Genomic DNA, 24,663 nt, shown 5'->3' on the forward strand with positions numbered 1-24,663 from the left:
TATGCAGATGACACCACCCTTATGGCAGAAAGTGAAGAGGAACTAAAGAGCCTCTTGATGAAAGAGGAGAGTGAAAAGTTGGCTTAAAGCTCAACATTCAGAAAACTAAGATCATGACAATGTTCACTGTGGACTAAATCCAACACGAAGCCATAGGGGAAGAAAGCCGACTTCCTAGCACGTTTCTGTTAGCCACTCAGGATGGAGCAGGTCGAGAGGGATCCAAGTGTACAGTTGTGTCATAATTTATATAGTCAGTCTGGCATTTAAGCTGTTTCTGTTCCTTTGCTGCAAAAAAAATGATACTGCAGTAAAGTTCACGGGTGTCTTTGCATTCAAGTGTGAAAGTACCTAAAGGCAGAGGTGAAATCATTGAGTTAAGATCTGTGCTAGTTCCAAAATGACCCCCAAGGAAGTGGAACCAATGAATATACATAAGGAAAGGTTTCCTCACTTCTGTAAGTGTGAAAATGTTAGTTGCTCAGTCATGGCCGCCTCTTTGCGACCTCATGAACTGTAGCCCACCAGGCTCCTCTGTTCATGGAATTCTCCAGGCAAGAATACTCGAGTGGGTCGCCATTCCTTTCTTCAAGGGATCTTTCCAACCCAGGAATCAAACCCCAGTCTCCTGCATTGCAGGCAGATTCTTTACTGTCTGAGCCACCAGGGAAGCCCCCCTCACTTTTATAAATTAATTGCTTATAACGAGAAGGGAACGGCTACCCATTCCAGTATTCTTGCCTGGAGAATTCCATGGACCAGAGGAGCCTGGAGTGCTGTAATCCATGGGGTTGCAAAGAGTCTGACATGACTGAGTGATTAACACTTTCACCTTTTAAGCAATCTAAGATGAAAAAGGATGATTTTACTGTATAATTGTTGGGAAGACACTGGGGATCCTTCCTCTGATAGACCATGTGGGTTTCTGCCTGTTGGTGGCCTTTGCCTCTAGTACTGGGTTATAGATTTGTTACTCGTGTGCAGAATTCTATGTAAGGGAATTAACCTTTTGTTTTGTGTTTTGTGCTTGGCAGATGTTGATTTTGCTTTTGGTAAGTTTTGCCTTTCAAAGGGTTGTATTTATTTATCTGTTTACCTATGGCTGCCCTGAGTCCTCATCGTGGCACGCCGCTCTTCATTGCTACAAGCCAGCTTCCTCTGGTTGCAGCAAGCAGGGCCTTCTCTCATTGCAGAACATGGGCTCTAGAGCGTGAAGGCTTCAGTAGTTGCAGCTCCCAGGCTAAATACCTGGGGCACGTGGGCTTAAATGCCCCGTGGCCTGTGGGTTCTTAGTTCCTCAACCAGGCATTGAACCCGTATCCCCTGCACTGGCAGGTGGACTCTCAACCCCCACCACCAGTTGTTCCTTTGCTAAGTCGTGTCTGACTCTTTGTGACCCCGTGAACTGCAGCACTCCAGGCTCCCCTGTCCTCCACTGTTTCCTGGAGTTTGCTCCTCTTCCTGTCCATTGAGTCAGTGATGCTGTCGAACTGTCTCACCCTCTGCCCTCCCCTTCTCCTCATGCCCTCAATCTTACCCAGCATCACGGTCTTTTCCAGTGAGTCAGCTCTTTGTATCAGGTGGCCAAAGAATTGGAGCTTCAGCATCAGTCTCTCCAGTGAATATTCAGGGTTGATTTCTTTTAGGATTGAGTGGTTTGATCTCCTTGTTGTCCAAGGGACTCGCAAGAGTCTCCTCCAGCACCACAATTCAAAACCATCAGTTTCTTGGCACTCAGCCTTCTTTATGGTCCAGCTCTCATATTTGTACAGGATTACTGGAAAAACCATAGTTTTGACTATATAAACTTTTGTTAGCAAAGTGATACCTCTGCTTTTCAATACACTGTCTAGGTTTGTCATAGCTTTCCTTCCAAGGTGTCTTTTAATTTCATGGCGGCAGTCACCATCTGCAGTGGTTTTGGAGCCCGAAAATAAAACCTTTAAATACTTCCACTTTTTCCCCCTTCTATTTGTCGTGGAGTGATGTGACCAGATGCCACAATCTTAGTTTTTTGAATGTTGAGTTTTAAGCCAGCTTTTTAACTCTCTTTTCACCCTCATCAAGAGGCTCTTTAATTCTTCCCGGTTGTTGGTGTTTCTCCCCGCAGTCTTGATTCCAGCTTGTGATTCATCCAGCCTGGCATTTCGCATGATATGCGCTGTGTATAAGTTAAATAAGCAGGATGAGAGTATACAGCCTCGTCATACTCCTTTCCCAATTTGAAACCAGTCAGTTGTTCAATATCCGATTCTAACTGCTGCTTCTTGATCCGCATACAGGTTTCTCAGACAGATAAGGAGGTCTGGTATTCCCATCTCTTTTAAGAGTTTCCCACAGTTTGTTGTGGTACACTCAGTTAAAGGCTGTAATGTAATCAGTGAAGTAGAAATAGATGGTTTTCTGAAATTCCCTTCCTTTTCCTGTGATCCGACGGACGTTGGCAATTTAATCTTTGGTTCCTCTGCCTTTTCTCAGCCCAGCTTATGCATCTGGAATTCTGTTCGCGTGCTGCTGAAGCCTTGCTTGAAGGAAGTTGAGCCATTGCCTTGCTAGTGTGTGAAATGAGTGTGATTGTGTGGTGCTTTGAACATTCTTTTGCATTGTCCTTCTTTGGGATTGGAATGAAAACTGACCTTTTCCCATCCTATGGCTACTTCTGAGTTTTCCAAATTTGCTGACATATTGAGTGCAGCACTTTAACCATGTCATCTTTCAGGGTTTGTAACAGCTCAGCTGGCTCCACCAGCTTTGTCTGTGGTAATGCTTCCTAAGGCCCCCTGTACTTCGAATTCCAGGATGGCTGGTTCTAGGTGGGTGATCATACTATAGTGGTTATCTGGGTCATTAATACTTTTTTGTGTGTAGTTCTGTGTATTCTTGCCACCTCTTCTTAATCTCTTCTGCCTCTGTTAGTCTTTACCATTTCTGTCCTCTAGTGTGCCCATCCTTGCATGAAGTGTTCCCTTAATATCTCCAGTATTCTTGAAAAGATCTCTAGTCTTTCCCATTCTGTTGTTATCTTCTGTTCTTTGAAGGAGGCCTTCTTATCTCTCCTTGCTATTCTCTGGAGCTCTGCATTCAGTTGGGTGTATCTTTCCCTTTCTCCTCTCTTCTTTCCTCATCTCTTTGTAAAGCCTCCTTGACAACCACTTTGCTTTCTTGCATTTCTTTTTCTTTGGGATGGTTTTGGTCACTGCCTCCTGTACAGTGTTACAAACCTCCATCCATAGTTCTTCAGGCACTCTGTCTACCAGATCTAATTCCTTGAATCTATTCATCACCTTCACCATATAATCATAGGGGATTTGATTTAGGTCATAACCTGAATGGTCTAGTGGTTTCTCCTACTTTCTTCAGTTTAAGCCTGAATTTGGCAATAAGGAGTTCATGATCTGAGGCACAGTCAGCTCCTGGTCTTGTTTTTGCTAACTGTATAAGCTTCTCCATCTTTGGCTGCAAAGAATATAATCAGTCTGATTTCTGTGACCATTTGGTGAGGGCCATGTGTAGAGTCATTTCTTGTGTTATTGGAAAAGAATGTTTACTATGACCAGTGTGTTCTCTTGACAGAACTTTTAGTCTTTACCCTGCTTCATTCTGTACTCCAAGGCCAAACTTGCCTGTTACTCCAGGTATCTCTGGACTTCCTAGTTCTACATTCCAATCCCCTCTGATGAAAAGGGCATCTCTTTTTGGTGTTAGTTCTAGAAGGTCTTGTAGGTTTTTATAGAACAGGTCAACTTCGGCTTCTTTGGCATCAGTGGTTGGGGCATAGACTTGGATTGCTGTGATGTTGAATGGTTTGCCTTGAAACCAAACTGAGATCATTCTATCCTTTTTGAGATTGCACCCAAGTACTGCATTTCAGACTCTTGTTGACTGTGAGAGCTACTCCATTTCTTCTAAGGGATCGTTTCCCACAGTAGTAGATATAATGGTCATCTGAATTAAATTCACCCATTCCTGTCCGTGTTAGTTCACTGATTCCTAAGATGTCGATGTTCACTCTTAACACCTCCTGTCTGACCACTTCCAAATTACCTTGATTCGGGGACCTAACTCTCCCGGTTCCTATGCAGTATTGTTCTTTACAGCATCAGACGTTATTTTCATCACCAGACACATCCACAACTGAGCATCGTTTCCACTTTGGCCAGAGGCTTCCTTCCTTCTGGAGCTATTAGTAACTGTCCTCCGCTCTTCACCAGTAGCATGATGGACACCTTCCGATCTGGGGGGCTCATCTTCTGGTGTTATTTGCCTTTTCACACTATTCATAGGCTTCTTGCGACAAGAACACTGGAGTGGTTTACCATTCCTTCCTCCAGTGGACCATGTTTTGTCAGAACTCTTCACTATGACCCGTCTGTTTTGGGTGGCCCTGAATGGCGTAGCTTGAGTTACGCAAGCTCCTTCACCACAAAAAGGCTGTGATGGCAGACCACCAGGGAAATCCTGCAAAGGTTTTAATTAATCAAATTGGTCTGTGTTTTAAACCTTCTGAGTTCAGTGATTTATCCACTCCTAGATTGGAGAAGGCAATGGCACCCCACTCCAGTACTCTTGCCTAGAAAATCCCATGGGTGGAGGAGCCTGGTAGGCTGCAGTCCATGGGGTCTCTAGGAGTCGGACACGACTGAGCGACTTCACTTTCACTTTTTACTTTCATGCATTGGAGAAGGAAATGGCAACCCACTGCAGTGTTCTTGCCTGGAGAATCCCAGGGACAGGGGAGCCTGGTGGGCTGCCGTCTATGGGGTCGCACAGAGTCGAACATGACTAAAGCGAGTTAGCAGCAGCAGCAGATTGTAAGAGTATTCCCCATGATTGTTCTTATGGTTCCTTTTATTTTTAAATATTGGTGTAAAAACATAAGGACTTCCTTGATAGCTCAGTTGGTAAAGAATCCACCTGAAATGCAGGAGACCCTGGTTCGATTCCTGGGTCAGGCAGATCCGCTGGAGAAGGGAAAGGCTACCCCCTCCAGTATTCTGGCCTGGAGAATTCCACGGGCTGTATAGTCCATGGGTTCGCAAAGAGTCTAACACGACAGAGCAACTTTCATGACGATGATAAAAACATCAAGTGCTCACCTGGGGATGCACAGCTTCTCAAATGAGTACACTGTGTGACTGTCTCACCAAGCAAGACCAAGGACATTTCATTTTTGTATTTATACTTCTGCTTTGGTGAGTTTTAGGTTAATGTGCAATGTGAGGTAAGGATATAGATTTCTTTTCCTTAAATGACAAATCAGGGATCCCAACATTCAGACAGCATGTTAATAGGCTCCTGTGACCTGCTTTTCCTCACTCCACCTTTTTGGGGGGCTGAGTCCTCTCAGAATCTGATGAGAGTTCTGAATTTCTCTTTAGAAGAATACACAGGTGCATAAAGTTTAGGTTAGAAACTCTCATGGGTTTAATTTCTTGTGTTGCAGGAAATTCGTGTTTTTCAACATACCTCAGATCCAGTACAAGAACCCCTGGGTGCAGATCATGCTGTTTAAGAACATGACGCCGACCCCTTTCCTGCGGTTCTATCTGGGTGAGTGTCCTGGCTGTCTGGCGCGGGTTGGAAAAGAATTTCCAGACACAGAGCATTTCAGAAGGGAGTGAGTTTATTAAGAGCAAAGAGCAGAGATAATGAAGACACTGCAAACCCAGCGGGCCAGCGCCTGGCAGACCAGGGGGAGCCCCCGCTTCCGGGGGTCAGCAGCCAGTTTCTATCATCTGAAGACAAAGTTCCTGCTGGAAGGGCGGTGCTAGGTGACTGGTTAGGGCCCTCAAGGGTGAGACTGGAGCAGGCATTTTCGCCTAACTCGGGGTCAAGAAGCCTGCTTGGTGCTGACCCGGGGTGCTTTGGGGAATGGTTACAGTGGGGCTCAGTCAGTTCCGGACATGATCTTGGTTCTGGGCTCCACCTCTGTGGCCACGGGTTAGGGCTCCGCAGTGAGCACACGGCACTTGGCTGTGGCCCAGGCCTGCCGTCCCCCGTGCTCCTCCTGTGCGGCCGTCACTGGGGCCTGAGAGGGGAGCGCTGTGAACCTGTTGGTCCTGTCGCCTTGGCTTCTGCACCTGGTGCCCAGCGGCCACCAAGATCTCTCTGCCCGCACCCCCCCACCCCCGCCAGACTCACTCCCGTCGTCCCACGTCTCCTACAGGCCCACATCGTGTGGGCCAGTCTCTGCACATTGCCTTGCTGCACTGTGCTTTAATGCCTTTGCTCATTTCAGGCCCTCTGCTGGAAATCTCCTTTCTACTTTTCTTGGCTAAATTAAAAAAATAAATCCTTTGAGAATCAGCTTGGGTACCAGCTCCCCCAGGAAGCCTCCCTGCACCTTAGCTGGGTCTCCCAGGGTGCGTCCCTCAGCACTGGCCACGTTTTCTTGAACTGCGTGTGTGTGTGTCCCCTTTCTGGATCATACACCCTTGCACGATGCGCTCCTGTCCTCTTGAGGCACAAATTGTGCAGATTCCCTTCATTTGGGCTCAGTCCCTGGAAGTCAGAGCCAACGTTTTAGCCTGGCTCTCTCCTCAGTCATTCTGATCAAGTATTGTTCCTACTTCCGTATTTCTAGGGGAGGGCAAAATATCTGCCTTACACGGTTACAAGAGTCAAACGCAGTGTAGATTGGGAAATGCATCAGGAAACAAATCGATGATGTTCTTCATTCAACAAATATGTATCAGGCTCCTGCTAGGACCCATGGACTCTTCTGGGTGCTTGGGGTATCAGGGAGCCATAAGGTCAAAGACATCTAGTCGTGTAGAGATGATATTCCAGCAGGAGGAGACAGAATGAACAGGAAACTCAATGACATGGTTTGTTAGAAGATGAGTGCAGTGGGGAAAAAAGAAAAATAGAGCAAGGTGGAACCTAGGAGCATGGCGGTGGTTTGCCAATTCCGTGTTTGTGGTGGTGTTTTAAAAAACTGACTTTATTGTGGGATAATTTACCCATAATGCACAGGTCTTTTGTGCACAGAGGGATGAGCTCGGATAGATCTGCAGGGCCCGTGTCACCCTTCCCCAGTGAAGACAGAACATCTCTCCTACTCCAGGGAGTCCCCCAGGACTGCTTTCCCGTCAGCTCCCACTCCCAGCAGAGGCGATCACTGTGAGCGGTTCTTCCTTTCGTGTGTGTATGTGGCTGAACTGCGTGGCCTGTGGGATTCAGTTCCCCGACCAGGGGTCGAACCCTGGCCCTCAGCAGGGACAGCGCTGCATCCTAAGCACCGACCGCCAGGGAATTCGGGCTGCCGGCAGTTCTTTCACCCTAGGCTAATTATTTGTTTATTCATTTTTGGCCGCGCTGAGGCTTCACTGCTTTGCACTGGCTTTTCTCGAGTTGAGGTGAGCGGGGCTTCTCGTTGCGGGGCCCGGGCTTAGTTGCTCTGAGTAAGCTGTGGGCTCTTCCCAGACCAGGGAGTGAACCGTGTCCCTGGCCCTGGCAGGCGGATTCTCACCCTCTGCACCACCAGGGACGTCCAAGACTACGTCATTTTGTTTGTTTCAGGACTTAATCTCTAGTCTCACAGTATATTCTTCTGTGTCTGGTTTTCGCTCGTGGTGTTGAGAGTCACTCACGTTGTGCGTATCCGTAGCTCACTCATTTTTACTGCTGAGCAGTGTGATGAACATTTGGGTTTTTAACAGGTGTCCAGACAGTTACAGGTGTGAGATTTATGGAGGGCAGGGCTGACATTCCCGGAAGGAGGCCTGGACAGGAGTTGCCCCAGACGGAGGTGCGGTGCTGGGAACCGGGGGGCCGGCCCGCAGGCAGCTCTGCAGGAGCAGCAGGTCCTGGACAGAGGCCAGGGGCGCTGGGCTTGGTGGTGCTGCCGGGCTGGGGGTGTCCTCGCTCGAGGGGGCTGTGGACCTAGGTGCTCAGTGCTCCTGGGCACAGGCTCGGGCTGGGCTTGTCCACAGAGTAGACACACAGCATCCTTAGAAGCCACCAGACAGGCTTCCAAGGTGACCTTGCCGTTCAGCCTGCAGCACGCAGGGTGAGGGTCCTACTGGCCCCCCGGCCTCAGCCCAGACGCTCCCGTTACTCGTCTGCATTTCCTGTCACCCTGATCTTGGGGCCTTAAAGCCACACAGAGTCCTTACCTGAGAGTTTTGTGGGTCTCAAGTCCAGCAGGGCGTAAACTCAGGCTGTCAGCAGAGCCTCCGCTCCTGGAGGCCCTGGGCTGAAGCGTTCCCCGGCTGCAGCCAGCTTGTCGAGGCCGCGCCACCCTTGGCTCCGGGCCTCCCTCCGTCCTTGGGCGCCGCCTTGGTGGCCGGCTGCCTCCCCGTCCTGCGTGCCTCTGACCACCGCTTGGGAAGCTCTCCAGCTCTAAGGACCGTGGAAAGTGGAGGCGCCAGGTTGCCCGGGAGACTCCCCATTTCTGGGTCCTTGAGTTTGACTGCATCTGCAGAGGCGCCTTGGCCACATCAGGCGTCATTCACAGGTTCTGGCGGACGAAGAGGGGCCATCTGTGGGAGCCCCTCCTCCTGCCACGTGAGTGTTTCCAGTGTTAGCCATTCGCGCGGGGGAGTGTCTCCTTGGCATCTTGGTTTGCATTTCGTGTGAGTGTCTTTCCATGCGTGTATTGGCCATTCATTTCTTTCTTTTCTGAAGAGTCTACTTGGATCTTTTCTTGTTGAGGTGCTCATATATTCTGCATTCAGTTCCTTTGTCAGATAGATGTATTGTGACTATTTCCTGTCTGTGGTGGGCTTTTCATTTTCTTAATGGTGTCTTTTGAAGAACAGAAGTTTTCATTTTGATGAATTTCAGCTTCTCAGCTGTTTTCTTTTGTCTAGTACTTTCTGTGTCCTGGCCAAGAAGTCTGTCTTCCTCAAAGGCATAAAGATTTTTCTCCTATGTCTCCTTTAAAATTGGGAGAGTCTCTGATTTTACATTTAGGTCTGTGATCTAGTTATTTGTGTGTTAAGTGAGATAAACGTTGAGGTTTGTTTTTGGTTTTTTTAGATTTGGGATATTCAGCTGTTGTAGCACCATTTGTTGAAAGATAGTCACTTCTCGTATGAAATTTCTTGGACGTCTCTGCCAAAAAAAAATTGACTGTGACTGGATAAACAAAATGCATATATTCATTCAGTGGGATATCATTTGGTCGGTCACGAAAAGGACTGAAGTACCGGCATGGCTTCAGCATGGGTGAACCTTGTAAACACGCCAGCAGAAGGAAGGCAGACGTGGAAGGCGTGTGTGCGGCACACGAGCAAAGCCACAGGACAGGAAGTGCTTGTCTGGGGCTGGGGCGCTGTGGGGAGGAGGAAGGCCCAGCTTCACCGGTACGGGGGGTCTGTTTGGGGTCACAGAATGTGCTGGAACCTCAGTAGCCGTGATGTTGCACAACATAGCGAGAGTGCTAACACCCGCCAGATCACACTTTAAGATGGTTACATGGGAGCGTTCCCTGACTGTCCAGCGATTAGGGCTCCACACCGTCTCTGCCAAAGGCGTGGGTTCAGTCGCTGTCTGGGGAACTAAGATCTTGCAAGGCACAAGGCCAAAACCAAATAAAACTGAAGTATAGTTGGTGTACATAGTATAAGTCACAGGTGTACAAAATAGCGAATCACAGTTGTAGAGGTTGTGTGCAGTCATGACACAGTGCTGCCTGTGCTCCCCATGCTGTGCATCTCTGTACGGTATTTTCGTCTGATGCTTCGTATCTCATGCGCCCTACCCCTTACCGCCCCTCTGTCTGTCCTGGGCCCTGCTGCTAAGCACTGGTTTGTTCTCTGTATCTATGAGTCTTCTTTTTTGTTATACTTAATAGTCTGTTGTACTTTTTAGATGCCACAAATAAGTGATAACGTGCAGTATTTGTCTTTCTCTGGCTTATTTCACTTGCATTGTTGTTCATTCGCTAAGTTGTGTCCATTTTTTTGTGACCCCATGGACTGCAGCATGCCAGACTTCCCTGTCCTTCACCGTCTCCCAGAGTTTGCTCAGACTTATGTCTGTTGAGTCAGTGATGCCATCCAACCATCTCATCCTCTGTCGTCCCCTTCTCCTCCTGCCCTCAATCTCTCCCAGCATCAGGGTCTTTTCCTGTGAGTCAGTTCTTCGCATCAGGTGGCCAAAGTATTGGAGCTTTAACTTCAGCATCAGTCCTTCCAATGAATATTCAGGACTGATTTCCTTTAGGATTAACTGGTTTGATCTCCTTGCAGTCCAAGGGACTCTCAAGAGTCTTCTCCAACACTACAGTTTGAAATCATCCGTTCTTCAGTGCTCAGTCTTCTTTATGGTCCAACTCTCATGTCCATACATGACTACTGGAAAAACCATAGCTTTGACTAGATGGACCTTTTTTGGCAAAGTAATGTCTCTGCTTTTTAGTATGCTGTCTAGGTGTGTCATAGCTTTCCTTCCAAGGAGCAAGCGTCTTTTAATTTCAGGGCTGCAGTCATCATCCACAGTGATTTTGGAGCCCAAGAAAATAAAATTTGTCACTTTATATTTTTTTCCCATTTGTTTGCCATAAAGTGATGAGACTGGATGCCATGATCCTAGTTTTCTGAATGTTGTGTGGGTTTTTTTTTTTTTTTTTTTTTTTGACATTTCATGTTTTTATTTCTTGATTTATTTGTGGCTGTCCTGGGTCTTCGTTGCTTCACGAGCTTTTCTCTAGTTGTGGCGTGTGTCTTCCATGTTGTGGAGCACAGAGTGTAGGGTACTCCCAGTTCCTGGGCTCCAGAATGCAGGCTCGGGGGTTGTGGCTCCCGGGCTTACTTGCTCTGCGGCATGGGGACTCTTCCCACACCAGGGAATGAACCCGTGTCTCCTGCATATGCAGGTGGATTCTTTGCCACCGAGCCACCAGGGAAGCCCTAGGCACATTTCAAAGTGTGGAATTCACTCTGTGAACTGACTCCGTGGACTTGACTCCTAAACATACATTCCAAGAGTTTTAGGCGAAAGGTGGTTCTCCACAGCACGCTGGCAGCCACCAAATGCCTGCTCACAGGGAGTTGGCTCAGTGCACTGGGCGCCTCCCGTCACGGTCCTAACACTGCTGCAGTGAGGTCTGTGGGCCACCGTGGAAGGTGGCCCAGGCCCACTGTCAGGTGGAGAGTGAGTTGTAGAAGTTTGGGCTGTTTTATTACTTGTTGCACATCAGCAGCACCTCAAGCTCCTTAACGTTGTGGACCAGGAACTTCCGGAAGCCGCTGGGCAGCATGTGCTTGGTTTTCTTGTTGCTCCCATAACCGATGTTGGGCATCAAGATCTGGTCCTTGAATCTTCTGCGCACCCTGTTGTCAATGCCTCTGGGCTTCCGCCAGTTCCCTTGATTTTGACATATTGGTCTGACTGATGCCAGATGAACTTCTTGGTCCTCTTTTTGACAATCTTAGGCTTCACGAGGGGTCTGAGGGCGGCCATGATGCCGAGTCAGAGATGGCTGCCTGAATGTTGAGTTTTAAGCCAGCTTTTTCACTCTCCTCTTTCACCTTTATCAAGAGGCTCTTTAGTTCCTCTTTGCTTTCTGCCATTAGAGTGGTGTCATCTGCATATCTGACATTGTTATTTCTCCTGGCTTAATTAATAAATCTTAATTCCAGCTTGTGATTCATCCAGCCCAGGATTTCACATGATATACCCTTCATATAAGTTAAATAAGAAAGGGTGACAATATACAGCCTAGATGTACTCCTTTCCCAATTCTGAACCGGTCCATTCCATGTCCAGTTCTAACTGCTGCTTCTTATCCTGCATACAGGTTTCTCAGGAGGCAGGTAAAGGGGTCTGGTATTCCCATCTCTTTCAGAATTTTCCAGTTTGTGATCCACACATTCAAAGGCTTTAGCCTAGTCAATGAAGCAGAAGTAGATGGTTTGTTTGTTTTTTTAATTCTCTTGCTTTCTGTATGATCCAGCCTATGTTGGCCATTTGGTCTCTGCTTCCTCTTCCTTTTCTAAATCTAGCTTGTACATCTTGGTTCACAGCTTGAAGTTCTTGGTTCACGTACTGTTGAACCCTAGCTTGAATGATTTTGAGCATTACCTTGCTAGCGTGTGAAATGAGTGCGATTGTACGGTAGTTTGAACATTCTTTAGCTTTGTCCTTTTTTGATATTGGAATGAAAACTGATATTTTCCAGTCTTGTGGCCACTGCTGAGTTTCACAGATTTGCTGGCGTGTTAGATGCAGCACTGTAGCCGCGTCATCGTTGTGAACAGCTCAGTTAGAATTCCTTCACCTCCACCAGCTTTGCTAGATGCTCCCTAAGGCCCGCTTGACTTCACAGTCCGGGACGTCTGACTCTGGGTGAGTGATCACGCCATCGTGGTTATCTGGGTCATTAAGACCTTTTTTGTACTGTTCTTCTGTGTATTCTTGCCACCTCTTCTTAATCTCTTCTGCTTCTGTTAGGTCCTCACAGTTTCTCTCCTTTATCGTGCCCATCTTTGCACATAACGTTGACTTGCTATCTTCAATTTTTTTGGAGATCTCTGGTCTTTTCCTTTCTATTGTTTTTGTCTATTTCTTTGCATTTTCCCTTAAAAAGGCTTTCTTATCTCCCCTTGGTATTTTTTGGAACTCTGCATTCAGTTGGGTGTGTCGTTGCCTTTCTCCTTTGGCTTCTCTCTTTTCAGCTGTTCGTAAGGTCTCCTCAGACACCACTTTGCCTTCCACATTTCTTTTTCTCGGGGATGTGTTTGATCTGTGCCGCCTTGTGCAGTGTTACGAGCCTCCATTCATAGTTCCACCAGATCTCACCCCTTGAGTCTTTTCATCACCTGCAGCCTATGATCATAAGGGAAATCATAAGGGCTTAGTTTATACCCAAATGGTCTAGTGGCTTTTCCCTACTGTCTTCAATTTAAGTCTGAATTTTGCAATAAGGAGTTCATGATCTGAGCCACAGTCAGCTCCCGGTCTTGTTTTTGCTGACTGTATAGAGCTTCTCCATCTTTGGCTGCAAAGAATATAACCAGTCTGATTTCTGTATTTGCCCATCTGGTCTTGTCCATACATCACCAGATGTAGAGTTGTCTCTTCCATCCATGTTGCTGCAAATGGCAAAAAAAAATTTTTATGGCTAATATCCCAGTGTGTGTGTGCGCGCGTGTAGCACATCTGAACCCATTCATCTGTTGATTTATGCTTCCATATCTTGACAATTGTATTAAATAATGCTGCTCCAAATATTGGGGTACATGTATCTTTCTAGAAGAGCTTAGAGGGTAAAGCATTTGCCTGCAATGCAGGAGACCTGGGTTTGATCCCTGGGTCGGGAAGATCCCCTGGAGGAGGAAATGGCAACCCACTCCAGTATTCTTGCCTGGAGAATCCCATGGACAGAGGAGCCTAGTGGGCTACAGTCCATGGGGCTGCAAAGAGTCGGACACAACTGAGCGACTTCACTTTGAATCTTTCTAAAATATGTTTTCTTTTGTGTTCTCAGATATATACCGAAGAGTAGAATTGCTGGGTCATGTGGTAGTTCTGTGTTTAGTTTTTTGAGAACCTTCTCTCAAAGGTTTTCCACAGTAGCTGCACCAGTTTACATGCCCATCAGCATGTGGACAGAGGAGCCTGGCGGGCTGTAGTCCATGGGGTCTCAAAGAGTCAGACAGTTTAGCGAGGGAACAGCAGCGTGGTACAGTGGCCCCATTTCGCCCATCCTTGCCGACCCCTGTGCGTGTGGTTTCTGATGATAGCCATTCTGATGATAGCTTAATCGTGATTCTGATTTGCATTTCTCTGGAGATTATCTTGGAATCTTTCTCTGTGCCTGTGGGTCATTTGCATTTCCTTTGGGAAAGATGTCAGTTCTTCTGCCCGTTTTTTGTCAGCTTTTATTTTTGATACTGAGTTGTGTGAGCTGTTTATATATTTTGAATGTTAACCCCTTATTGTATCATTTACCATTATTTCCCCCCACTTCATAGGTTGTCTTTTTGTTTTCTGGTTTGCTGTGTCCGAAGCTTTTAAGTTTAACTGGGTCCCATTTGTTCAGTTCAGTTGCTCAGGCGTGTCCGACTCTTTGCAACCCCACAGACTGCTGCATGCCAGGCTTCCCTGTCCATCACCAACTCCTGGATCTTGCTCAGACTCAAGTGTTTTTAGTTTTTAAACAAGTATTTATGAATTTGGCTTCCCTGGTGGCTCAGAAGGTAAAGGGTCTGCCTGCAATGCGGGAGACCTGGGTTTGATTCCTGGGTTGGGAAGATCCCCTGGAGAAGGAAATGGCAATCCACTCCAGCACTCTTGCCTGGAAAATCCCATGGATGGAGGAGCCTGATAGGCTACAGTCCATGGGGTTGCAAAGAGTCGGACACGACTGAGCGACTTAACTTTGACCTCTGTATTTGGCTACATCAGGTCTTAGCTGCAGCACGCGGGCTCTTTGCAGCACGTGGGCTGCCCAGTTGCAGACACAGGCTCTGCAGTTGTGGTACACGGGCTTAGTTGTTCCGCGCATGTGGGAGGGGTTGTAGTTCCTCAGCCAGGGATCAAACCCACAGCCTCTGACTTGCAAGCCCCTGGACCACCAAGGAGGTTCCCCATTTGTTGATTTTTGCTTTGTTTTAGGAGATAATAAAAAAATTGCTGAGATTTCATATTTTTCTTCTTTTAGGAATTTTGTGGCAGCTGGTCTTAGGTCTTTGATGCATATTGGGTTTATCTATGTAGATAGTGTTAGAAAGTGCTCTGATCTGATTCTTTTACCTGTCGCGCTCCAGTTTTCTGAGCCCCGCTTACTGAAGGGATTGTCTTTTCTCCATTGTATATTCTTGCCTCCTTTGTGGTAGATTTGTGCAGCTCTATTTCTGGTGTCCCTTTTGTGTTCCATTGATCTGTGTCTGTTTTTGTGCCAATATCTTGCAGTTTGGAGTATTGCAGCTTTCTGATGTAGTCTCAAGTCAGAGAGCATGATTCCTTGAGCTGGTTTTCTTTAAGACTGTTTTGGCTATTTGAGTTTCTGAACTCGTCATCCTCTCTAACTGATCTGTGTCTGTCCTCATGCTAACAGCAAACTGTATTGGTTTTTGTCGATTGAAAAGATGTGTTAAGATCAGGTAAGTGTGCATCTCCTCCCGCCCTTTCTTTCCGCCCAAGATGAAAGCTGGCCCTTGTAGGTTCTCTGCATTTCTGTATTAACTGTAAAGCTTGCTTACCAGTTTCTAGGGGAAGAAAAGCTTGTTGGGATTTTGATCAGAATTACATTATAGATCACTGAGGATAATGGACATTTTAATAGTATTGAGTATGTTTTCTGTAAATATTACAGTAGTTTTTAAAGGTTCATTTTCCTGTTCTTTGGTTAAGCATCAAACAGCCTTATAGAAGTACTGCTGATTTGATATGTGAGTCTAGTGTCTTGTAACCCTGATAATTCACATTTCTAGTAGTTTTTATTTGCTAAATTCCTTACGATTTTCTACATACACAATCATTCCTTCTACAAAGAGAGTTTTACTTCTTTCCGATCTTTTTTGTGTGTCCCAATTCCCTGTCTGACATGGCTGTAATTTTTTTTTGCATTTTTACCAGTAATTCACAAAAGGTTTGAGTGTTACTCTGCATCCTAACACTTGGTATTGTGTTTTTTAAAAAAATTAGCCACTTTAATATCTCACTGATTTTATTTTGTATTTTTCTAATGACTGATGATACTGAGTATCTTTTCATGTGCTGATTATCCATTATTGTTGTTAAATGTTTATTCAGGTATTTAGCCCATTTTCCCTTTGGATTGTTTGTAAGAGTTCTTTAGTCGGAAAACAGGTCTTTTATCAGATGTTCTTCTTTCTCATGGAGTTGTCTTGCCATCTTTGCTGAAAAGAAGTTGACCGTAAATTTAATGTTTATTTCTGGACTCAGTTTGGTTCCATTTCTGTAGTCCGTTCTTTGGCTCATACCACACTGACTTGATTATGTACCTATGGTGGGTGTGTGTGTACACTCAGTCGTGTCCGACTCTTTGGGACCCTAGGGACTGTGTAGCCTGCCGAGCTCCTCTGCCCATGGAATTTTCCAGGCAAGAATACTGGAGCAGGTTGCCATTTCCTGTTCAAGGGGATCTTCCTGACCTAGGAATCGAGCCCCCATCTCTTGTGTCTCCTGCGTTGGCAGCAGAATTCTTCAGCACTGCGCCACCTGGCAAGCCCACACTGTAGCCTGCAGTTCAACGGAAACTGGAAAGTGAAATGTTTTCCTATTTTCGGGTTGGTCAAAGTTGTTTTGGCTATTTTGGGTCCTTTGCATGAATTTAAAGCTAAGTTTTTCAGTTTCTACAAAAACATCTGCTAGGATTTGGAGAGGGATTGAGTGAATCCATAGACCGATTCGGCTAGGACCGCCATCCTAACAATATAAAATCTTTCTATCCATGAACGTGGAGGTTGTTTCCATTAAAACAGAATGAATGCTTTTGTACATACCTGGTTTATCTGTGTTCACAACTACAGAAACGGAAAAAGGCCGCATTGTGGGTTATGTAAACACCTGCTTTACTGCTAGAAATCTGCACTGAACGCACACCCCCGTGCAGCACCAGCGGAGACTGAGCGGGGTCCTGCCGCCCCCTCAGCCCTCTCCCCCCTTTCCTTCCCTTCCTGCTCCAGATTCTGGGGAGCAAGTGCTCGTGGACGTGGAGACCAAGAGCAACAAGGAGATCATGGAGCACGTCAAGAAGATCCTGGGGAAGAACGAGTGAGTTGCTGGGCTGGCCTTGGAGGGGCGCAGGCATCCCTAGCCCAGAGGTCGGGTGGACGGAGGAGACAGGCGGTCGGGAGGGCTGTCGAGGGGGCGGCCAGAGGCCCTTCCTCCTGGGTGCACAGGGGGCTGAGAAGCCTCTGAGACCCCTGCCCTGGTGGATGCGACCGTGTCCCTCCTGGGGCCTCTCAGGTGGGCCCTAGTGGGGAGCAGCCCCAGGCCTGCGGTGCCGCGTCCCATTTGTTCCGAGAGTGGAGCGAGGGATGGGCGCAAGAGCTGTCCTGAGGCGGGGCATGGGGCACCGAGGCCCCTTTGTCCCGCCCGCTGCCCTTGTTCCCCCGCGCCCTCCTCCGCTGCCCGGGACGTGGGGCGCAGGGCAGGGCTCCCCGCAACGCGCCGCCCACGCCTCCTGCACTCTGCTCTCCGCAGGGAGACCCTCCGGAGGGAGCGGCAGGAGCGCGAGCAGCTCTCCCACCCGGCGCACTTCGGGCCCCGGAAGTACTGCCTGCGGGAGTGCATCTGCGAGGTGGAGGGCCAGGTGCCCTGCCCGGCCGTGGTGCCGCTGCCCAGGGAGCTGACCGGCAAGTTCCAGGCCGCCCTGCGAGCCGGCGCCCAGGACTGAGGCCCCGAGAGTCCCGCTGCTGTGCCCCGGGAGACTGACGACCGCTTTGCAATAAAAGGGCCCCCTTTACACACGTGTGTGAAAGCACATTACGAGGGGGGGTTGGGCTGCAGCCAAGCTGCTCAGTGAACACCCTGCGCCATCACGCCCGTGAAGGCCGCGCCGCTGAGCAGCGCCGTGTGACCCCGTCCGCTGGGCATTCGGCGGGGACGGGGCTTCAGGGCCGGGAAGGGGCCAGGCCGCAGCCTGGAGACACGCGCCTGGGTCCCGCGGCCGCCGCGGTGTGGAGGGCTGCCGGGGGCGAGCCCGCTGCACTGACGCCCCTGACCGCGGGGCCCCAGCGGAGCAGAGCCTCCTGCGCGGCCGGCTCGGCGCGCTCCGGGACGGGGTGCGGCGCCACGGGCTCTGGCTGGGACTTCTTTCCTCACAGGGCGCCGGGTCGCGTTGCTTTCAGGCCTCAGGGGACAGGACTGGGCTGACCCCGAGCGCGCCCCGTGAGATGTGTATAAACGCCGCAGGTTTATCTCATTGTAATACAAGTTTGGCGCTCTTCCCATTTGCTCGGGTGATGATTTACTGTGATTTTGTACCAAATCCGCATTCAGGGTGGTGGTCTGAATGCGCGGGCTGGGAGGGAGGTGGGCTTGCGGGTCTGAGGAGGAATGGGCAGCTCCTGAATGGCCACAGGCTTATTACGGGGGTGGTTTCACTGAAACTCAGCGCCCTCCCCCACCGCGGTACTGGAGGGAAAAGCCTGTCCCCCGTTCTGCCGCCTCCCCGCGTGGGGGTCTCAGTCCCGCCCAGTTTCTGATGCCGCACCCGCTGAGGGCCTCCCCTCTGGCCGGCTGGACTTGCCAGATAAGTGGGTGCCCTTCCAGACTGTCTGCAGAGCACAGCGAGACAGCCTCATGGAAACAGCCCTTCCCTCCATGGCCACAGGGGCGCCCTAATGAGGTTGCTAAGGAGGAGCATCACCCAGAACCAAGGCAGGTGCGGACCCCTCTCTAGAGAAGGATGTCCAGCCGCTCGCGGGACGGCGCTGCTGTTCTGGACCGTCTTGTCGGCAGCAGGTCAGGCTGCGTTGGCACTGCCGGGGCGCTGTGCTGTCCTTGTTTCCTACTTTAATAGGGACAAAGATGGGTTTAAAATTTGCAGAAATCGGAAGCAATGATGAGAAGCTTGCTATGAGGATCTTATAATGCATATACTTTAATTTGCATAAGCAGTGTTCACTAGACGGTTTTTGGCCTTGTTCTACTGAAGTAACCCATTTCAGTTTCATTTTGACTTCTACTTGGCAAAGCCATTTAAAGCTGCCAGTGGTTTCTGCCACCAGTCTGACTGGACCTCAGCATCCTCACCTGTAAAACGAGCCGTCAGGTGACACAAGGAGGGGTTGTTTTTTACCCCCTGGATAGCAGAGACCCTTCCAGGAAGCCTGGCTCTGCGTGTCTGTCTGTGCATCTGGCGGCACAGGCTGTGTTCTCCAGAAAGGTCTGCATGGCTTCTGGAAGACGCAGAGGAGACGGTCTGGCCAGTGCTTCCCTTAAAGGTACTTACAGCCCAGTGACCACTGAACACGGTGTGGTGCGAGCTGCACGGCTCTGGCACCCAGGTGCCTCCCTGCCACCTACTTGGGGTTCAGGGTTACTGATGTTATTACCGTTATGAGGAGAAATGAAGAGCAGGATGTACGTTATGAGTTTTTAATACACTTTTAATAGTATAAACCTCATTTAGGTAGTAGTATTAAGCCACAACAATAATGCCACATTGAAACAGCATTTAATAAAATGCATAAAGCTAATTCATGCACTGCAATACTCTATATACAAACACAACAATGCAAATTCTTCTTCAAGACTGAAGACATTGATTAGATATAAAATTCAGTTTAAAAAGAACATGCTATTTTTTAAATGCCATCACATAAACAAAGCTGATTTCAAGCTACAGCTTTCAACAGATTTTAAACCTGGAATTAAAATGTGATGGCATAAACAATATATTCTATATTGTGAAGGGCAGAGGTTACAGAAACGGTCCCAAGAAAGTTACACCCAAATTTTCCTTTAACACACTTCTTTTAAAGGAGTTGGTAATGCAGCTACATTTTAACAGAGAGCTCTGAACTACAGGTAAAAACGATGGTTTGTACTATGAAAACTGTGCAGCTTTCAGATATAAAACTAGTTGAACACTGGTTCACAAGATAACTGGGAGAACAGAGACTATAGAAAAATACTCGAGCTCTTGAGTTGTGTGTGGCAGCAGCATTTGAGTCCGTGAGTGCTCTGGTTGTTAAAATAATTGATGACACTTTTCTAAAGAAAAGCCACTTTTTATATATTTCCAAATGTCATCCAAGTGTTAAGCTTTATCACAGTCTGTCAATTGATAAATACTGCTGAGCCTTTTTTCCTAGCATATCTCAGACATTCCTCACCCCTAAAATACTCTTAAAACTGAGAGTTTATTCCTAGACTAGTTAAGGTACATAGCCCCAAGGAGAACTTCTGTAGATTCCTTTAGAGACTGCTAAGCTTCCACTTGTATTTTGACTGGAGAGCCCCCTTCTATAGAGTGATTGTCACGACAGGGAAGGACGTGGGAATGGGATGAGGCCACTGAAGTAGCAGGAGCTTTGTCACATCAAAGCCGCGGGAAGCCAAAGGCTGCACACCCGCCGTCTCACAAAGGCACCGAGGACTGTGGTCTCAACACGCTATTTTCAAACGTTTCAATAAGCTTTGTGTTTTTTTTTTTAAGTAACCTGTGGTGTCTGAGTTTTCGTACTTATCCAGTGATCCTTCCAGCAGGCCGACTTTCGGCCTTCCCACCATTCAGGTCTCCTGCTTACAGGTGCATGAGCAACTCCTGCTGGGCCCTGGCTCCCGAGTGCGGTGTCTCAGCTTAAAGCTCGATTAATGGGGAGAGTTCATCGGAACAGACCTGGACAAGGACAATTTGGCATCTGTAGTGTTAAGGTATATATCTGCACTAGAATGTAAGTTTTATCTGAAATTTTAAAATTTTAGAATCATAATTTATAGAAAGGAATAAGGGCAGTGAATTTTATCCACATGCTACAGTTAGAGAAATAAAAGATCTGTAATTTATATGCCATAGGAGTTAGCTCAACATTCATGCTTATTTTTCAAGAATACTTGTTTTGTAGCTGTGGTAGAGAGAGCCCCAGAGCACGTGTGGGCTGCTTCCACCACATCGGGAGTCAGGGCCCACCGCGCAGACTGTTCTCAGTCTTGGACTCAGAGTGCATGGGAGGCCAACACCACTCATGCCACGGTCCTCCCAGTTAGGCTGTAAATAGATGTGTAACAACTAGGTTACAGACATTACAGATCCCCACCTCGTTTTGGACATTGGGATAAACTAATGTCTTCCAGCTTCCTGGCCCTGGTGGAGGGCAGGGCCTTTCCCAGCCAGGCTCACCCCAAGGAAAATGTCAGCAAATCCATCCTGCTGAGGGACCAAGGAACACCCACATCAATGACTGTAGCAACTCTATCATCGATTCTCTGTAAAACGTAAGCGGTCTGGCTATGTGGCTACGTGTCTGTATACAGAATATACATCTATGTACACATATGCTATATACACTGTACATACAGAGAGGGTATAAACACATGTACATTCAGTCAGTCATACAAGCCTATAAATCTGTACACGCATAACGCCAGTGAAGGGACCCCAGGGCTGGACACACAGAAGTGCCCGCTAGGAGGAGGCACGGGTGAGGAAGCCCGGGACCCTGTGTACAAAAGACTCAGGCCACTCTGTTGTGAGGAGAGGCTGACGCTACAAATTGACATCAAAGTTAAGACATTTTCAAAGAGTCGCACAATCGGTGGAGAAGGGAAGTGGGACCCTGGAGGATGTGGGTGGCTGCCCTGCCTTGTCGGGCCTTCCCAGGTTGGGAGGGCAGCAGCCTCCAGAGTAAAGACGTGCACATCAGAGGATGTCACCTGTAGCCCCAGCGCACATAAGGCCACTCCCCCTGGCAAACGGGCAGCATGCTCCTAAGCTCTCATCTGTCCTCAGGCCCTGGGATTTGGGTCCTCAGCCAAGGGCTGCCTGTGAGGGCCGAGGGCAGGGTGGAAGCAAGAGTGCTCTGCTAGGCGTTCCCCCAAAGGCCAGGACAGAAGCACTGGACACCGCGAGAGCCCCGCGAGCACCCGGCTCTGCCACACAACCCTTGCCAGAGGCCACGTTTAATACTGACGGGCTAGAGACCAGTGCCTCTCAAGGGCGATCACACAACACCCAAGGGTGACTACATGAGACCAGATCCAAAAATCCGGACAAAAAGGACCCTGACCACAGCTCCTGGGAGAGATTAGAAAATAAATAATGTAGACCCCCCCTCCCCCCAAAAAAAACCCACACACTTCCTTAAAAATACTTTCCAGGAATACCTTGGAAAATACCTGCTTGAGTAATTTGGTCTTTCTCTATGTCATCTTGTTATGTTACATGTAATGAACTCCACACATTTCAACATGTAACTGTCCCCGCTATTTGAGACGCCCCTGGAGCAGAGCCCGCGTCCTCAGGAAGCAACACCGTGCGTCCATCCTCGCCTCCCTCGGGTGCCCTCGTCCCCTCTGCTCTGCAGCGGGGCCACCAGAAGGCAGGTGTGAATGGTCACTCAGATGCAGAGGGCGCGCTCTCTTCCCTGAATCAGAGTCTCACAAACTACTAACGGGTGAAGAGCCCTGTGAAAGTTGAGGCTAAGTATTGGCTTCCAGTCTCTCTAAATAATTTTTGACTTTGGGCTCTTCTTAACCAATTTGACAGGAGAGGGATGGGCCAGCTGTCAAAAGGTTTGAAATGATTAGGGGCGGTGAGAATTCAGGTTGTGTGGAGCTGATTTTTAAGGAAAAGACCACTTCAAAGTAAGGCCAAGGCGATCTGGGACACGAAAGAGGAGTGTTCCGAGCCCAGAATGCTCCACTGGAGTCAGCCATCAGCAGCGTGGGGACTCGGGCGCAGGACCCAGTTAGAATCGGCGACTGTCCCAGGGCGTCCTGCGGGCGCGGGGCACGTGCCTATCCCAGTGTTCACGGTCTCCCCGCCGCTCACACCTTCTACTCCCAGCCTGTCTCAACAGCACCTTGGCTCAGGTCTTGGCTAAGCTGCCCTAATACCTAAGGCCACCTGAGTGTAAAGGCCTCACAGAGACAGGATGATGCCCCAGAGAGCAGGCCAGTGTTGACCTAACCATCACTGAGAGCTCAGACCTAAAAGATGTGACACAGGATGACACGTGTTCCCAGGGAGCTGCTACAGGCCCCTCAGACATGCTTACATCAAAATCAGGACAGACAGATGTGCACCTCACTATGTAAGATGTGCACAAATGTTTCAGAGTGCCTCTGCGAAAACCCTTCCCAAGCAGAAATGAAACAGACCCACCCTGGTCACCCTCTTGGCCAGTGTCCCATCTTACTTTTGAAACTTAAGTCACTCTGAAGTTAGAAAACCAAAATTGTAAGCTGGCAATATTAAATCCTTTCCATCATTTTACAATGGGTACTACACTTTTCTCTAAGACTTGCTTCAAAGCATGAACAGTAAACTATAATGATACACAAACAGGAATATCTTTGAGTTGGAGACAGTGTTCCCACTTAATTCCCACCAATGACTAAGTGCTCCCAATGGCAACGGGGCGCCATCTGGTTCTGCCTCGAGCCCATGTGGTGGCCTGGCAACCACCTTCCCTTCCCGGCGTCACGCCACCCTGCTGCTCATCTGCCCTGGGCCTAGGAGGGACCATCTGATCCAAAGGTTTAAGAGCTGCAAACCTGGCCTCGCTGTACTTCCTTAACCTGGGCCACAAACACAGCGCGGACACCTCATGCAGCCTTGCTATGCTTCCCAGTAGAAACCAGGGGCATCTGTGAGCACTTTTCTCTAGGTAAACTTCCCAATAACTGCATTGTTTTAATAAAACGATGGTCATTAAGATGACTTTGGGGTTAAAGGTTGTTTAAGGAGCAGGCAGCCTGCCTTTTCATCCATCATCTAAAACACGCCAGGGGTCATCTGTGGATGCAGCCCCGGGGGACCCCAGTGTGCCGCACCAGGAGCATCGAGAAGCCTGCTGCCCAAGGTGGTGCTGGGCCTGGAGATGCTGAGAGGCGCGCCGCATGGCTCCACCGGTCGGCTGCTGCCTGGCCAGGCGCGGGGTGTGCACCGCAGAGATGACAGCCCTCCCGGCCCTCCCCCGAAGACGTGCGGTGGGAGGTCCCAACAAGTGTTCAGAAGGCCCACCTTGCACTTGCTAGGCAGACCACTCCATCTGCCGTGAGCGGCGGAAGTGATGCAGCGATGTTTTTGGTTGTCGCGGGAATTGGTGGTTGAATCCAGTTCTGAGAACCAGTCACAGAGGAGCCTGCGGAGGCCCATCACAGACCAGGGAACCCGTCAGCATCCGCTCGGGCCGAGGAAGCTTCGCGTTCAGAGCAGCACGCGTGTGCCCCGCACCGCCGCCGCCTCCGCGCCTGGGGCTCGGCTGACTAGCAGCGCGTGCGCGGTCAGGAAGGACTCCCTTGAGCGAGTGATTGTCTCCCGTACCCTACTGCATTTTCACAGAAACCATTAGCATTTCGGCAACAGACAGTTTCCATCTGGCCTGCACACTGGCGAGCTGCTGCTGCCATTACACGCTGACCGGAAGTGCTCACCAAGTGCTAGCATCATTACCCTGGTCATGAGGAGCTATCCCAAGGACACCGTAATATATACACACATACCGTTCTCTTCGGTTCTTTTAGTTTTAATACTAGTCTCTGACATTATAAAACTTTGCTTTTGTTTTTTGCCCTTTGAGAATTTCTGGATACAAATTGAGTTAAAAGATTGTTTAAAAATCTGTTGCTTCATCAAAAGGCATTAAAACATCTCTTACGGCAGGAGCGGATCCTACGAGTCTTTTAGTGGCTACTGTCTGGGACTAACAGATATGGAGAAGCCAGGTGGGAACAGCTAACATATGGAGTATTTGCACATACCACACCACCACTACTCTGCGGTCTGTGTCTCAGCGGCCCCGGCGCTCCTCGGCAGGGCGGGCTGTGCGCTATAGGCTGGCTCCGGTGATCTGGCCGTTATACTCTGCTGTCTCCATCTTGAGGATGTAGGGGATGATGCTGTCTATCGAAACATTGCCAATGAGGCCAGTAAAAAACAGCTCTTCCGTTATGCTGGAACTCATCAGCCTGAGTGCCGGCAGGCGGACGAGAATGCGGGCCAACCTGTAAGAGGGGGGTCGTTAGAGGGGGTGGGGTCGCAGCACTCAGGCTTCACCCGCACAGGGCCTGTCT

At 48.8% G+C, this 24,663-nt stretch overlaps 2 protein-coding genes across 7 annotated transcripts in view; one reads left to right on the plus strand and one right to left on the minus strand.

Annotated features, from left to right (window-relative positions):
* The window catches only part of MRPS25 (mitochondrial ribosomal protein S25), a 48,829-nt gene extending 31,444 nt beyond the window's left edge, over window positions 1–17,385 (plus strand). The window contains exons 2-4 of one of the 2 annotated variants that reach the window (XM_006078893.3): window positions 5,444–5,550; window positions 16,602–16,689; window positions 17,122–17,385. In XM_006078893.3, coding sequence (XP_006078955.1) covers window positions 5,444–5,550; window positions 16,602–16,689; window positions 17,122–17,314 — 388 coding nt within the window. In that variant the 3' untranslated portion in view covers window positions 17,315–17,385. The remainder of the gene's footprint in view (window positions 1–5,443; window positions 5,551–16,601; window positions 16,690–17,121) is intronic. The other variant, XM_044934345.1, reaches the window with a different exon arrangement.
* A 1,628-nt stretch (window positions 17,386–19,013) lies between these two features.
* NR2C2 (nuclear receptor subfamily 2 group C member 2) overlaps window positions 19,014–24,663 on the minus strand; it is a 110,675-nt gene continuing 105,025 nt past the window's right edge. For 4 of the 5 annotated variants that reach the window (XM_025272150.3, XM_025272145.3, XM_025272148.3 and 1 more), the window contains one exon: window positions 19,014–24,594. In XM_025272150.3, coding sequence (XP_025127935.1) covers window positions 24,420–24,594 — 175 coding nt within the window. In that variant the 3' untranslated portion in view covers window positions 19,014–24,419. The remainder of the gene's footprint in view (window positions 24,595–24,663) is intronic. The other variant, XR_006640452.1, reaches the window with a different exon arrangement.

This window comes from Bubalus bubalis, chromosome 21 (assembly GCF_019923935.1).
Source record: "Bubalus bubalis isolate 160015118507 breed Murrah chromosome 21, NDDB_SH_1, whole genome shotgun sequence".
Lineage (NCBI taxonomy): Eukaryota > Metazoa > Chordata > Mammalia > Artiodactyla > Bovidae > Bubalus > Bubalus bubalis.